The 13248-nt window shown below is 45.5% G+C and overlaps 1 protein-coding gene across 1 annotated transcript; it reads left to right on the forward strand.

Annotated features, from left to right (window-relative positions):
• The first annotated feature begins 36 nt into the window (after window positions 1-36).
• On the forward strand, window positions 37-13032 carry CYP20A1 (cytochrome P450 family 20 subfamily A member 1). The gene is made up of 13 exons (XM_088523705.1): window positions 37-125; window positions 263-312; window positions 392-558; window positions 3432-3577; window positions 3952-4119; window positions 4791-4869; window positions 5884-5999; window positions 6415-6469; window positions 7636-7756; window positions 9602-9713; window positions 10375-10439; window positions 12407-12496; window positions 12661-13032. The coding sequence occupies exons 1-13, from the start codon at window positions 54-56 to the stop codon at window positions 12809-12811; spliced, it is 1392 nt and encodes a 463-aa protein (XP_088379831.1). The 5' UTR covers window positions 37-53; the 3' UTR covers window positions 12812-13032.
• The last annotated feature ends 216 nt before the right edge of the window (window positions 13033-13248 follow it).

Genomic DNA, 13248 nt, shown 5'->3' on the forward strand with positions numbered 1-13248 from the left:
TCCCGCCGCGGGGCGGAGCCGCTGCCACCGCCCGCCCTGGCCCCGGCCCGGCCATGCTGGACTTCGCCATCTTCGCCGTCACCTTCCTGCTCATCCTGGTGGGCGCCGTGCTCTACCTGTACCCGGTAACGTGGCGGCGAGCGGGCCGGGCTGAGGCGGGCCGGGCGCTGAGGCCCGCGGGCGGCGTCTCGTCGCTCCGAGACCTCCCTAGCCTGAAGCCGCCCTTCCAGGAGGCCCATGCGCGTTTCCTCTTGCTCCCTAGGCATCCAGGCAAGCGTCGGGGATCCCCGGCTTGGCTCCCACTGACGAGAAGTAAGTGCTGCCCTCTCCCCGCGCTCGGACGCGGCGAGCGGTGCCGCTCGTGACCGGCCGCCCTCGTTGCCCTCCGCAGGGATGGCAACCTGCCGGACATCACGGCCAGCGGCAGCCTGCACGAGTTCCTGCGCAACCTGCACGAGAAGCATGGCCCGCTCGTCTCCTTCTGGTTCGGGAGGCGCCTCGTGGTCAGCCTGGGCTCCATCGATCTGCTCAAACAGCACGTTAACCCCAACCGGCTGCGTGAGTGCCCCTTGCCTGCTCTTGGGCTTGTTTGTGTGCTTTTCAGCCTCAGGTGTCAAAGGCAGCTTGGGTTTCATTCTGCACAGCAGGAGAATGAGATATGGCTTGCAGTTGACATGGTTGAGATGTTTCTTTGGTCCTACTTATTACCCTTGAATATCAACAGCCAGGAGTGGCTGGCCTAGTGGCCATCGAGGAGTGAGTTTGCTTGTGTCTTTGACCTTCTCCGTGTAGGCTACATGTTCACAAAAACATTGTCCTCAACAGTTATTTAAAGTAAGAAGCCAAAGACCCAGTGACAACTTGAAACACTTTAAAAGCAGCTTGAAATACAATTTAAGACAAAGAACTTTACTAAATTAACTCTGAGAACAGCTGGCGTGGTCCGTGATACCTCCCTTGTGAGGTTCAATGTGGGATTTTAGTCCCTTGACTTTCCTTTTTATTTGGATGATAGGATTTTGTGCTGGAAGCATCTGGTTATCTTCTAGCCTGGGAGACGGTCAGTGGTGCTGATAGCTGAGTTAAGGCTTTTAGGCCTACGGAAGGTACAAGGGGTATTTTAGTTTAGGGTGAAAGCCTCTTGGGGTGGGTATTTACCTTCATAAAAGGATCACAAATAGTTAACTAAGTTGATGCTTGGATTTATTCTACTGTGTTTTCCAGTTTTCGTTTTGGAATTTAGCAAGGTATAGATTGCACACCCCCAAATTGGCATTGTAGGCTATCTTCAGGCATAGGCTGATACCTCAGCATCATTTCATGTTGGAGTCATGATGGGGAAGTTTCCTGTATGGTAGCATAGCAGATTCAAAAAAAATGGTGGCCATCATGGGAGTAACTGAAGATCAGTGAGACACAGCAGTCACTTCAGAGGGTGGACACTAACCCTGAAAGATCTGAATCTGAGGAGGAGAGTGAGCAGTTGCTTATCAGAGCTTGGAGAAGTGCTAACAAGCCCCCAAGCAGACAAATTCTCTGAAATGTACTGAATTTCAGAGGGCATCCAAATACTACAGAGAAACACAGTCGCTGGTTTTAAATCTAGGGAATGGATAGAGCCAGGTACCTATAGATTTGCCTGATCTACTTCATGCGCCAGGGGTTAAAGACATTTTGTAAGGAGGAGGATAAATGGACAAGGCAATAAAATACAGTCATACTATAATTATTTGGTAATCAACCTTCTAGACAAGGAAAAGTGGTAGAGATGGGTTTGTGTCTGAGTTTCAGTTCAGTGTTTTCCTGGGTACCGCTTGGATCGTTACTGAAGCTGGAAATAATAATGGGATAGGAGAAGCATAAAAGGGAGTGAGACTGGATTGTGTTGGGAAAGGGAATGCTGCACTGGGGAAGGAGGGGAAATGGTTGGGTCTGGCACTTTTGTTAGCAGCCTGTGCCAGTGACATGATGCTGAGACCCTTGTCAGTGCAGGGAAGCAGTGTCAGAGTGAGGAGCTGGCTAACCTGGAGGCTTGGGGCAGCAGAAATGGGAGCAGAGTGGCTGCGTGTGTTGTATGCAGGATGACACTTCCATGGAGAAAAAAAGATGCATCAAGTAATATACTTCCTGCAGAGAGATGGAAATGCCTAAGGTTATTGCATCAGCATTGTAGTTCTCAGTGATCCTGAGTTCCTGAAGCCTTTCTGGCTCTCTCAGTGCTGTGTCTAGCTCTGCCAGGGCCAATGTGCATGGGGCTGGGGTGTGACAAGCAGCAGCCCCTCACAGCAGAGCACCTTGAGGCAGGATTGTCAGCAGCAGCCAGAGTCACGTCGCAGGCTGCTCCACATGCGGAGCCACAGGTACCATCTGCTAGGCCACACGGCACATACACATATTCCTTGTCATTCAAAATGGGAAAGAGTCTGAGATGCAGAGCTTTAACATTTTGGAAGGGAAATAATGTGGGAGAAAAGATTTCAGGAGGGTTGACTGTATTCCTGCTTCTGCCCTCGTTAGCTACCTTTGTTTCATTAGCTGGTAAGTGTCCTGCAGGCAGGAACCATCTCTTATTGAACGCTTGTCCAGTCACATAATGAGACCTTGATCTCTGCTGGGAGTGCTGGACACATCCCTGATGAGCAGAGTTGTGTGCCCGGCCCAGGCTTGATGTCTTCTGATGCATCAGAGATTATTTGTGCTTCAACTGGGGGAAGCAACAGCTAGGGAAAATATCCCTCGTGGAGACTCCCTGATTATTGCTTCAGTATAGTTTCTTAATAATTCTGCCAGATTTGACAGACTCACAGAAATATTTGCGGGAAGGGAAAAACGTATGATAGCTCATGCTTTATTGCATAGGTTTGCATTTGCATATTATTGTAGTGTGCTCTGGGGGATTTCAGAGTTAAAGATCTAACTGAAGCTGTGGATATGAAGATGGAGGTAATGTGTTTCTACCTTATTTGTAAGCTGCTGTAATCATCTGGGTGCAAGAAAAACAGAAAGTTACATGCTGAGAAATAAAAAACCTTCTGTAGTCTGATAGGACACTGCTTTCTGTAGCACACATGCAGCCACTGTCACTGCTGTGACCACACTGGCCCAGCCAGCCTAGTGCCAAGCTTCCAAGGGGCTGCTACTAAAAGCATTGAGACGAGCCGCTTGCTGGAGCTCTGTTGTGCATTCAGGAGGCAAACGTTGCAGAGGGCATTGATGCTATCCTGACTTAGAGAGGAGTCTGTACAAGCTCCCAGCCCACATAGAGCAAGAGAAGTTTGACGCCCCAAAGAGACCGTTCCTGGGGGAAAGGGCCATGCCTTGCTCATGGCCCAGAAATAGCAGTGCCCAAGTAATGAGGTTGATGTTTCCATCATCCCTGTGCAGCAGGACTGCCTGACTTTGGAATTTTTTTTTCTTTTATTTGATTTCAGTTGATCCATTTGAGACAATGCTGAAGTCCTTTTTGAGGTACCAGTCCAGCCTGAATGCGGATACAAGGGAGAGCCACCTGAGGAGAAAGCTGTATGAAAATGGTGTCACTAAGTCTTTACAGAGCAACTTAGCTCTCATCCAGAAGGTGAATAACTTTTCCTTTTTACATCATAGGAGCCCTCTGTGGCTCACAGAGGGGGGGAGCTTGGTGGGAGTAAATGCAGGGCTGTGTTCAAGTTCACCTTGGAATAGTAAGCATCTGAGAGAGATAGCTGCGTTGGTGTCTGTCTGTCTGTGCAAACACAGTGCTAGTGTTTGGTTTCCATTAGCTCCACTGGATTAAGGGTGATGGGCTCTGCTTGGTGGCATTTTATGCCGAGCACTAGAGCCCGTCACCCTTAACCCAGAGGAACTAATAGAAACTAAACACTGTTAGGATGGGAATGCCTCCAGTTTGGGGTATGTTTTGTAAGTAGCTTGCCAAGTTCAGCGCTAACTAATGATTTCTTCCCTCTTAAGCTGTCAGAAGAGCTGCTAGCCAAATGGCTCTCTCTTCCTGAGGCACAACACGTGCCACTCTGCCAGCACATGCTGGGCTTTGCCATGAAGTCTGTCACGCAGACGGCTATGGGCAGCAGCTTCGAAGATGACCGAGAAGTCATCCGATTCCGCAGGAACCATGATGCAGTAAGTGACGCGAAGCGCTGGGGATTCCTCTGCGATGTTTTTCCGAGACAACAGCACACAGTTTGTATCGGTGTCTAGTTTAGCAACGGATAGCACAAGGTACCACTGACGCTTGCACACTGACCTGAATGCTTTAGCCGTGAGCGCCCTGTCTCAGTTGTTCCAGGCTGATACTATCGTAAGGATCCTGCTGTTAATCTTGCTATCGTTAGACTAAGGTGCTGTGCTGCTAAAGGCTCTGTGGAAATCAGGGACCCAGATCTAATGGCAACTGAGAGGTATTTTGTACATAACTTATCTAAACTCTCCCGGGAATGCCAGTGAAAATTCTTTTTTCCAGATCTCTTCTGAAGGCTCTGTGACATTGTGGATGCAGGAAAATCTGAGGGTGTCCCAAGTTGTATTGTAGGGAGGAAAAGGGACAGTTCCATCTCCCATTCCGGATTCCTGTGTCTTTTTTGCTACAGCAGTAATTACTTCTCACAGGTGTTTCATTTCAGATCTGTGTCAGCCATAATAACTGGAAGGGGACCTGATCTTCTAAAAAGAAGACCAGTTTCATGTTCAAATTAGGTTTTTTGTGTGTGTGTGTTTGTTTTTCTGAATGGGCAAGAGTAAAAGCGTTCTAACAGTCTCTGCTTGTGGTGAGTGATGGTGCTTTTGTCTTTCAGATCTGGTTCGAGGTTGGGAAAGGTTTCTTGGATGGGTCCCTTGACAAAAACATGACTAGGAAGAAGCTGTATGAAGATGGTAGGTTACTCCCAAAATCTCAGACTCTCTTCCACTCACTCTGATTGGAACATGTAGTTAGCTAGCATATGGAAGTGCTTAATTTGCCCAGCTGACGTGACTTTTTTGCAGAACCTGATCACCCACCCTGCCATAGGTGACCAGGTGTGTCCTCCCGGCTCCCATAGGAGGTTGGGGGGTATTGCTGTTTCACAGCTGAGTGACAAGCCCATCATGGTGCAGCAAGGTCTGCAGGGCCCAAACTAGGGTCTCAGTAGTCTGGAGAGAATCCTAGGCAGCATCGGAGTGTGCTTGCTGCCTTCCTGGTCTTTTGCCTGGCTTCTGACCTCTGTTAGAGGCAGTCAGCTGTGCTGGATGGAGAAAGATGAAGCTGCTTGTTCTCCATTCTTATGATGCCCCGTTTGACAAGTTTGCTGCCAGGCTGACCTCAGTCTCTTTAGGCTAGAAGTCAGGCATACAGCGGGGCAGCTTCCATGGGTTCCTTCCATGTGAGTTTCTGATGTGATATTTCAATGTTACCTATGATTTTCAAGTGTGTTTTTCAGGTGTGTTTCAGGTGAAATAATACTAGTTGTAGTATTTCACAATGGATTATTTTATTTTTCACTTGTCCTATTATTGCAGTTGTTAATAGTGAAGGCTCTTCAGTATCCATTGACAAGATGTTAAGCAAAAGTAGTCTGTACTTAGAGCTGAGCATTTCCTTGTAAATCCTCCCAACTGGATGTTTCCTTCTGTGATGTTCCTGTAAGTTTCAGCTTAGACCAAACACTGCCCTGCTGAAACAGGCTTCTCTTTTGTATACTTGTCTTCCACATACATCATTTCAGCTCACAAAGTACTTGTACTCTCTCTAGGGTACCTTTAGTTCCTAAGTTTTCAACTAATTTGGAAATATCACCTTCCAAATTTATACTAATATGTTTGAAAATCTGCTTGGGAAGATGAATTCAGTCCTCCACAGCTCTCAGGATGATCAGGTTTAACAATAATAATTTCTCTGTATGTCCCAAGCTCTAACGGAGATGGAATCCACCTTGAGGAAAGTCACAAAGGAGCGTCGAGGCAGATCATTCAACAGGCATGTCCTCATAGACAGCTTACTGCAGGGGAGCCTCAGCAACCAGCAGGTTTGTGCACCTGTTATGTCATTACAAAATAAGGGAGTTTTTCTAGAGCAGTAACTAATTACATAGTATTCTTTGATTAATTCAAGTTTTTGCGTCTTTTTCGGTTCAGATTCATTACTGACACAGGATTTCTCTTGGGTTCTTTTTCCTCTGGTCCTTAACTGTGTAAAATTTTGGTAGCTTTCCTTGCCTCTACCTTGTCACTCTTCTTCATAAGCTGCAAATACGATAATGCGTTAAGTATCTGTCTCAAGTGCCATTTCTGTGAAATTGTCACAGAGAATTCAGTCTGCTCCTAGGTTTTCTGCTGTCTGCACTAAAGGGATTTCATGTGCTCAAATGGAGGATGTGCTGCTTCTCTTTAATCCTTACAGTCCTAAGGACGTCATTTCCTGAACAAGGCTTTATTTCCTAGATTCTGGAAGATGCAATGATTTTTTCCTTGGCGGGATGCGTAATCACTGCTAACTGTAAGTACAGAATGCAAGTAGCCCTCCATCCTTGGATTCAGCTTTCTAACAATGAGTGTGATGACATGGGGCTGATTTTAGGCAAGCACAAAGCAATATTCATCATCTTGTTATTCCTGAACTACAAATGAATCAAGGCAGCTAGTTTCACAGCAGACTCTTGACAGATCCTCAGTTAGTGAGTTGAAGCTAAGCTGTGGTTGACAACTTTTTCAGTCATTCGGTGAATCTTGGAATTTCTTCCTGCTGCTTTTCACCTGGACTCTGACCCCAGCCAACTGGTACTAAATTAGATGAAATAGCAGCAGAAGATTTGAGCCACAAAAATCACAACCTAAAATGTTTTCTTGCATTTGGGAGGGGAAATAGAGCTGAATGCTGATATTTGTCTGTCTGCTTTGGATTTCTGGGAGATGCGAAAGATTTCCAAAGAAGTTACTTTGGGATTTGTACAGAAATTATGGAGAAAAAAAGCAAATGAAAACATTAACTGAAGCTGTGTAAACCCTGTAGTGGAAGGGGAGTGATTTGAACTTAAACCCATGATTATCAGACCTCTTATCTTAGCTGTGGGGCTTGGACCCCAAAGAAAACTTCTCAGGTGCAGAGAATGTCCTCTCCAAGTTTCTGGAAAGAATGTTGTTTTTAGAGAGGTGACTCCTCGGGGATTTCCAGAGAGTCTCATAAACAGACAAATTGGATTAGTATAAATGCTTGCTTATGGGCAACTGCATCCTATACTCCTGTTTCATATGCAAGGTTTCTTTCCCATTCTGCTATTGAAGAAATCTCTTGAGTACCTCACGGAAGAGATGTAGGGGAAGCAAATTCTGGACGCCTTGGTAGAGAGACTTGTACTGTTCTTGTCCCTCCCAGTTAGGAGCCCAGGTGCTGACTTTCTAAAGCACTCATCTGACATATGCCAAGGAAACATTTAAATAAGGGAATTTTCTGGTAATCTCAGCAAACTAGCCTTCCAGGTGAAGAGTTGGTCTAATAACTCTTGTTCCCAGGGTGGTTGCTGCAGTGTCATAGCTGTTTGATGGAAAAGTCACTGTGAAAGAGTCACTGTGGCTGACTCTGCTGGGTGGTGTGGTCTCTTCCCCAGAGCTATGAGGCTGCTCAGCTCGGTCTCCTGCACTGCTCTGTCTTGATTCCTTCCCCAGTGTGCACCTGGGCCGTCTATTTCCTGACGACCTCCCCAGATGTCCAGCAGAATCTCTACAAGGAGGTGGACCGTGTTGTGGGGAAGGGACCAGTTACGCTCGAGAAGATTGAGCAGCTCAGGTGAGTGTCTTTCTTAGAAGAAATGAGAGAGGGATGTTATCTCATGAGATGGGGGCAGGAGCTGCATGTATTGGAGGCTGCGTCAAAAGAGGGCATCCAAAAGCTACTTCATTTTATTTTGGAAAAAATCAAACCGGGTAAGTTGCAAGACAGACCAAATCTCTGCTTTAGGGCTCCAGACAGGTGGACAAGGCTGCTCCCTTCCAGGTATATAGAATAGACTCTTTAGGTTCATTTGCAGAGGAAGAGAGCACAGAGTTAGTGCCCTGGCTGTCTAAAAACACTCTTTGTGCCAAGACAAACCCTGGAGAGTGTCTCCCATTAGTCACCAGTGAATCCTGGGTATACCAGTGACTGCACCGGTGCAACTGAAGAATCTGAGAATGGCATCGTTGCCCTGCCCTCCCTGTAGGGCTCAGGCTGGGAGAGTCCCGTAGACATTCAGTTGTGGGGCACATGCCAGTCATGTGATGTGTATGAATTGGGGCTGCAGAAGGGAACAGATGAGAACTGGGTTTTCCTCCTGGTCTTAGAATGGACCATATGGCTAGGATGGGTCGGGGATAAATGGCTTTTCTCTTCTTTGAGCTCGTGTAAGGTTACATTTTTCAGAAAGGAAACTAGAAGGACTTTATTTCACTGCTGAGTGCTGTCAGGAGCCCAGCAGTTGTGGGAGAACTGTTAAGGGAAACAGTGAAGACTGAGTGTCAAATTTTGATAAATTCATTGGCTGCTTGGTAATTTTTGCCTTAAAGTAAAACTCTGGAACTTTAAAAAGGAAAGAACGAGAATCTGAATTCCCAGCCAATTCTTGACTGCACCACACAGCTAAGTTAGGTCCCAAGGATGGAAGATTTTTTTGTTGTTTTTTAATTTTGAAAGCTATATGGGCCACCCTGCTAAATTTTAGACAGCAGTTAAGGCTAAGATTAGGATTTCAGTAGGAAAGAAAGGAATGTTTTACTTTCCTGCTGACTTTGACATGCTTCAGAGAAATAGGATGAGGGCAACGTACAGAGAAGCTCATTGGTCATGTGTATTTGTGTGTGTGTGTGTGTATGTACTGTGTGTATAAATATATATGTATGTAAATATACATACAGAGAGAGAATTAGTTCTGGTGGGTATATATTCTGGCTACTTACTAATTTTCGCCCTTGGGTTAGGATTTCAGGAAGGAAGTCATGATGACCTGGCTTTCCTGTCGATCATTCTGCAGGCCACAGAGTGCTGATGAGAACTGAAGTTTTTGTAGACAAATAGATAATATTCATTTTTCATACCAGAAATAGCCACTCTAAGATACTTTTCCCCGGGCTTTCAAAAAGAAATGATGAAAAATCTGGGTTTCTCACTGATGTTTGCATGTACCAGAAAGATAGATTTGGAGAAGTAAATTTATCTGCTTCATGTCTTGGTTTTCCAAAAGTAGAGGCAATCTTAGTAAGCTTAACAGTGGGATTCATGTTGGAGGAATTCAAAAAAGAAAGCACAGAAGAAACTTTCTGAAGGGCCGCAGAGCTAGGCTGATGACTGGTGAACAGTGTGCCTTTATTTTGGTGCATCTGTTGCCCAACTGGGTAAGTTTTATACTTGGGCTAGTGTTAGGGTTTCAGTAAAACAGTGCAGTGTGGCGGGGGGTTGTTCTGCTGTTTCTTGGTGAGATATCTAGGAAAATGACTAGTGTGTTTATGCCCTTTTAGCGTTAATTTGGTTTAAAATTAAGGTTAATTTCATTTAAAATCTGGAAAAGGCAGGCTGAATAGAAATTTTGATAACCTTCGTTAAAAGCTTATGGCCAAATGTTTTAACTAACCTGATAACTAAACAGACTGCTGGTTGCAGATACTGTCGGCAAGTTCTGTGTGAAACAGTGCGAACAGCAAAACTTACTCCCATTGCTGCACAGCTGCAGGAACTGGAGGGCAGAGTTGATCAACATACTATCCCAAAAGAGGTAGGTCAGTGCTGGGAGCACTGGGCCACCCTGCCTTCCTGGGGAGGAATTTGCTGTTTGTTCTTCCAGCGGAGGGGTGAGGCAGAAAAACATGTATTTTGGTACTGTTTAACTTGAGCAGCTGATCTTTTGTCTGACAGCACCATTTAGCGCAAAGTTTGCCATGCTATTCCTTTGTGGAGAGGTGCTGGGAACTCATGTTCTCCTTCTGAATAGATTTGTTTCCAATTTTGGGTCCTTAAGTGTTGAATAGTCTTTGGAAGAGGTCTCTGGGCTCGGTTGTGTATAAAAGAGCATGACTTCAGCTGATCACATCACCCATATTTCCCAAGCAGAATGCAAGGGAATTTCCATTGCAGGGAATGCAAGGGCTCCATACATACATGCCAGTAAGAGTGAGATCCTGGGATCTGGCCCTTTATACTTTACTGGGATCTGGCCTTTGCTGGCCCAGCAAGAGTTGCAGCACAGGTCTTAGAAGTTAAAATCCTAACCTGTGGGCATGGATTATAGAAATCTGTAATGCATATTACCTTTATAGGCATTTTTAAAGCACCTGTTAAATATGAGTGATCCAAAGAATAATACTCCTCTGCCACGATAGTCCAAAGATGCCTTGAACTGTGCTTTTCTTCTTACTCTGTTTTATTTTTCCTTACAGACACTTGTGCTTTATGCTCTTGGTGTGATGCTGCAGGATAGTTCATCTTGGCCTTCACCATACAAGTATGTAGAATCAGGACCTTTATTGCCAGTAATTCATTTCCTTTTTTTTTTTTTTTTCTTAATTAATATTCTTTGGATCTTAATTTGGTGCACAGCCTTTTTGGCTAACTTATACAGATTTTGGAGATGAAAGGGAGTCTGTAAGAAAAATCTATGAAGATCTTGATTTTCTTATCTACATGGCAGGACTTCTGTGGCACTTTAGGTTGCGATTCTCCCAGGCTCCAGTCTGTGTATGTGTTATAGTTTAACAACAGATTTGTTTTTTCATTTTCTTTTACTTTTTCTCCACCACATACACAGTGCTTTCCTGGCAAATGCTGAGAAATTATTTTTAAGGTGTTCTGTGAGAGAAAAACATGATTTGAATGGGTTTGGAATCGCTACCTGTTACCATGAAACAGTGGTGCAAGGGAGGAATCATCAGTCAGAAGGTTGGACTTTTCAGGGGGAAGGAAATGCTCCCTCATTACTTCTGTCTCTGAAAACAAAACTGAATCCAGGCCACTATTTTGGAGGCTAAGTTAAAAACAACAACAACAAAAGAAACAAAATGAAAATTCAAAACACCTGCTGTAGCTTACCATGGCCTCCAGGTGGCAAATATTAATGTTTGTCTGATTTTGCTTGCGCTAGGAAAAAAAAGTGTGGTTCAGTTATCCTAGAGAAACGGAGGGGACAGCTGTGATTTGGTGAAAGAAGAGAGCCCTGAGAACAGCATTTGCCATCTCCTGCCAGCGTAGCTCTTGACAGAGGGTCAGGCACTGCTGCACCTGCCTGCGTCGTGCCAGGAGCGGCCCCTTGGACGGGTCGTGCTCTGTGCTTGTGGCAGGTCCTGCGGGGCACAGGGAAGTGCTGCTGTGAGCTCAACCTGTGAGCACAACCTGCTTATCCCGAGGAGGAGGAGGGTGCAGGTTGTGGCTGAGCCTGGAGCTGCCTGTGTGTTTGACAGAGATAGGAGATCAGCACTTCATTTCACCCACTTGCTGTGCAAAAACATTGTGTTAAGCCCTTTTGTCCTCCATAGTTTTTTTTTTTTTTTTTTTCCACTAGACAGCTGCATTTTCTTGCTGCTTAGAACATCCGTAATTTGCCAGTTCAGCAGGAGTATGTACTGGATGCTGCCTCTGCTGAGGGTCAGCACCAACCTGCCTTTTGACTTTCATAGAAGCAGGGCTCCAGTTCTTGGGTGCTCAGGTAGGGAGCCAAGGGTCCGAAGTGGAAGTGCAAGAATTTAGCACAAAATGAAAGAGAACTGCCTTCCAGCCACCAAACTGCCTGTTTTATTTTTTCTTCTGTAATGTCTTGTGTTGAAACTAACTGATATTTTATTAGTCTCCTTTAGGTTAATTTATTATGAGAATTTTATTTTAACTCATGCCAACCCTGGATGATAGTTTTCTCTCAGCCTCCGCCAACCTAATGCTGGAAGGCACTTTTCTCACTTTAATGAGTCACCAGCTTCCCTCCCCCAGCACATCTATATCCACATCCACACACCAGCTGCCTAATGAGGAGGCTGAGGGGCAAGCAGAAGAGGGAAACATTTTTGAAAGCAAGAGAGAAGGAGGCAGATCAGATTGTATGTAACGTTCCCCAGGGGGAAGAAAGGGCAGCTAGCAGCATCAGCTCAGCTGTGTGCCCAAGCTAAACACCATTCTTGGAGAGGCAGTGCATGTGAGACGCAGCCCTGTGTCACACTAACTCAGTTACTCAGCTTTTGAACTAAGCTGGGACACAGCTGGCCAGCTTGGAGCATAGATGGAGTGGGTGGACAATTGCCTTCACATATGTTTGTGGAATTACCCATCATGATTTAGATGGAAGAGGCATTGGATTGATGCTGCTATTAAATTAGTGAGATTCTGTCTTTCACTGCCAGTTTGTTACTCTCATGTGTGTGCAAATGTGTCCAGGGGAAGGATCCTGCAGCTGCACAAAGCCTCATTGCATTTTGTCTTTCATAGATTTGACCCAGAGAGATTCAATGAGGAATCAGCCATGAAAAATCTCTCCATGTTAGGTTTTTCAGGAAGCCAGGAGTGCCCGGAGTTGAGGTGAGCATAAGGAAAGAGGTCTGTGTGCCTCTCTGATAGAGGGAAGAGAAGGTCATTTCAGCCCATTCCTGTTACTGCTGAGACAATCTGTCCAAGCTGGCAGTTGTCCTTTGGCAGATTGACATCGAAGCCACGTTTCTATTCTCATTCTTCTTTTCCCTCAGGTTTGCCTATATGGTGGCTACAGTTCTGCTCAGTGTTCTGGTAAGGAAATTGTACCTCCAGCCCGTGAAAGGACAAGTCATGGAGACCAAATATGAGCTGGTAACCTCACCAAAGGAGGAAGCCTGGATAACGGTGTCTAAGAGAAGTTAAGAGCAACCAAAACAGAGGGCTGGAAGTGCCAGCAGTGGGCACGCACTTTCAATTCTGGGCAAGGTCTTTAGAGGGACTGGTGCTGACAGCACACTGACTCAGCCAAGGAATTTTACATCCAGATGTTGTTATTTTCCATGTTCTTAACTACACTCCCCTTTGTGGGCACTTTTTCTAACTCAACTAATGATTGTTATTAAAGTAGATGTAATCTGTTTGCATTTTTTTACACTTGCTTTTGGATCTCTAGCCATACCCTTGCAAAGGAAGCAATAAAACCTTGCAATGGTTTATCTGTCTCTTCACTGCCAGGTGCCAGCTAGTCAAAGAGCAGGCTCCTGGTTAGTCCAGCACTTCTCCAACAGCAGCCAGGGCTGGATATGAGGCTGTGCACAGGGATTGCTTTATGGATCCCAGCTAGAAAGACCTTGGAGGCA

Source organism: Tinamus guttatus, unplaced genomic scaffold (assembly GCF_059628265.1).
Source record: "Tinamus guttatus ecotype Peru unplaced genomic scaffold, ASM5962826v1 Tinamus_guttatus_pri_ptg000197l, whole genome shotgun sequence".
Taxonomy (NCBI): domain Eukaryota; kingdom Metazoa; phylum Chordata; class Aves; order Tinamiformes; family Tinamidae; genus Tinamus; species Tinamus guttatus.

What these genes read in the sequence shown, in the direction of transcription:
- CYP20A1 (XM_088523705.1), top strand. Translation starts at nt 54, where the DNA reads ATGCTGGACTTCGCCATCTTCGCCGTCACCTTCCTGCTCATCCTGGTG. An exon ending in ACTTAGCTCTCATCCAGAAG is followed by an intron (nt 3,578 to 3,951) that starts GTGAATAACTTT and finishes TTCCCTCTTAAG; the next exon opens with CTGTCAGAAGAGCTGCTAGC. An exon ending in TCTTGGCCTTCACCATACAA is followed by an intron (nt 10,440 to 12,406) that starts GTATGTAGAATC and finishes TGTCTTTCATAG; the next exon opens with ATTTGACCCAGAGAGATTCA.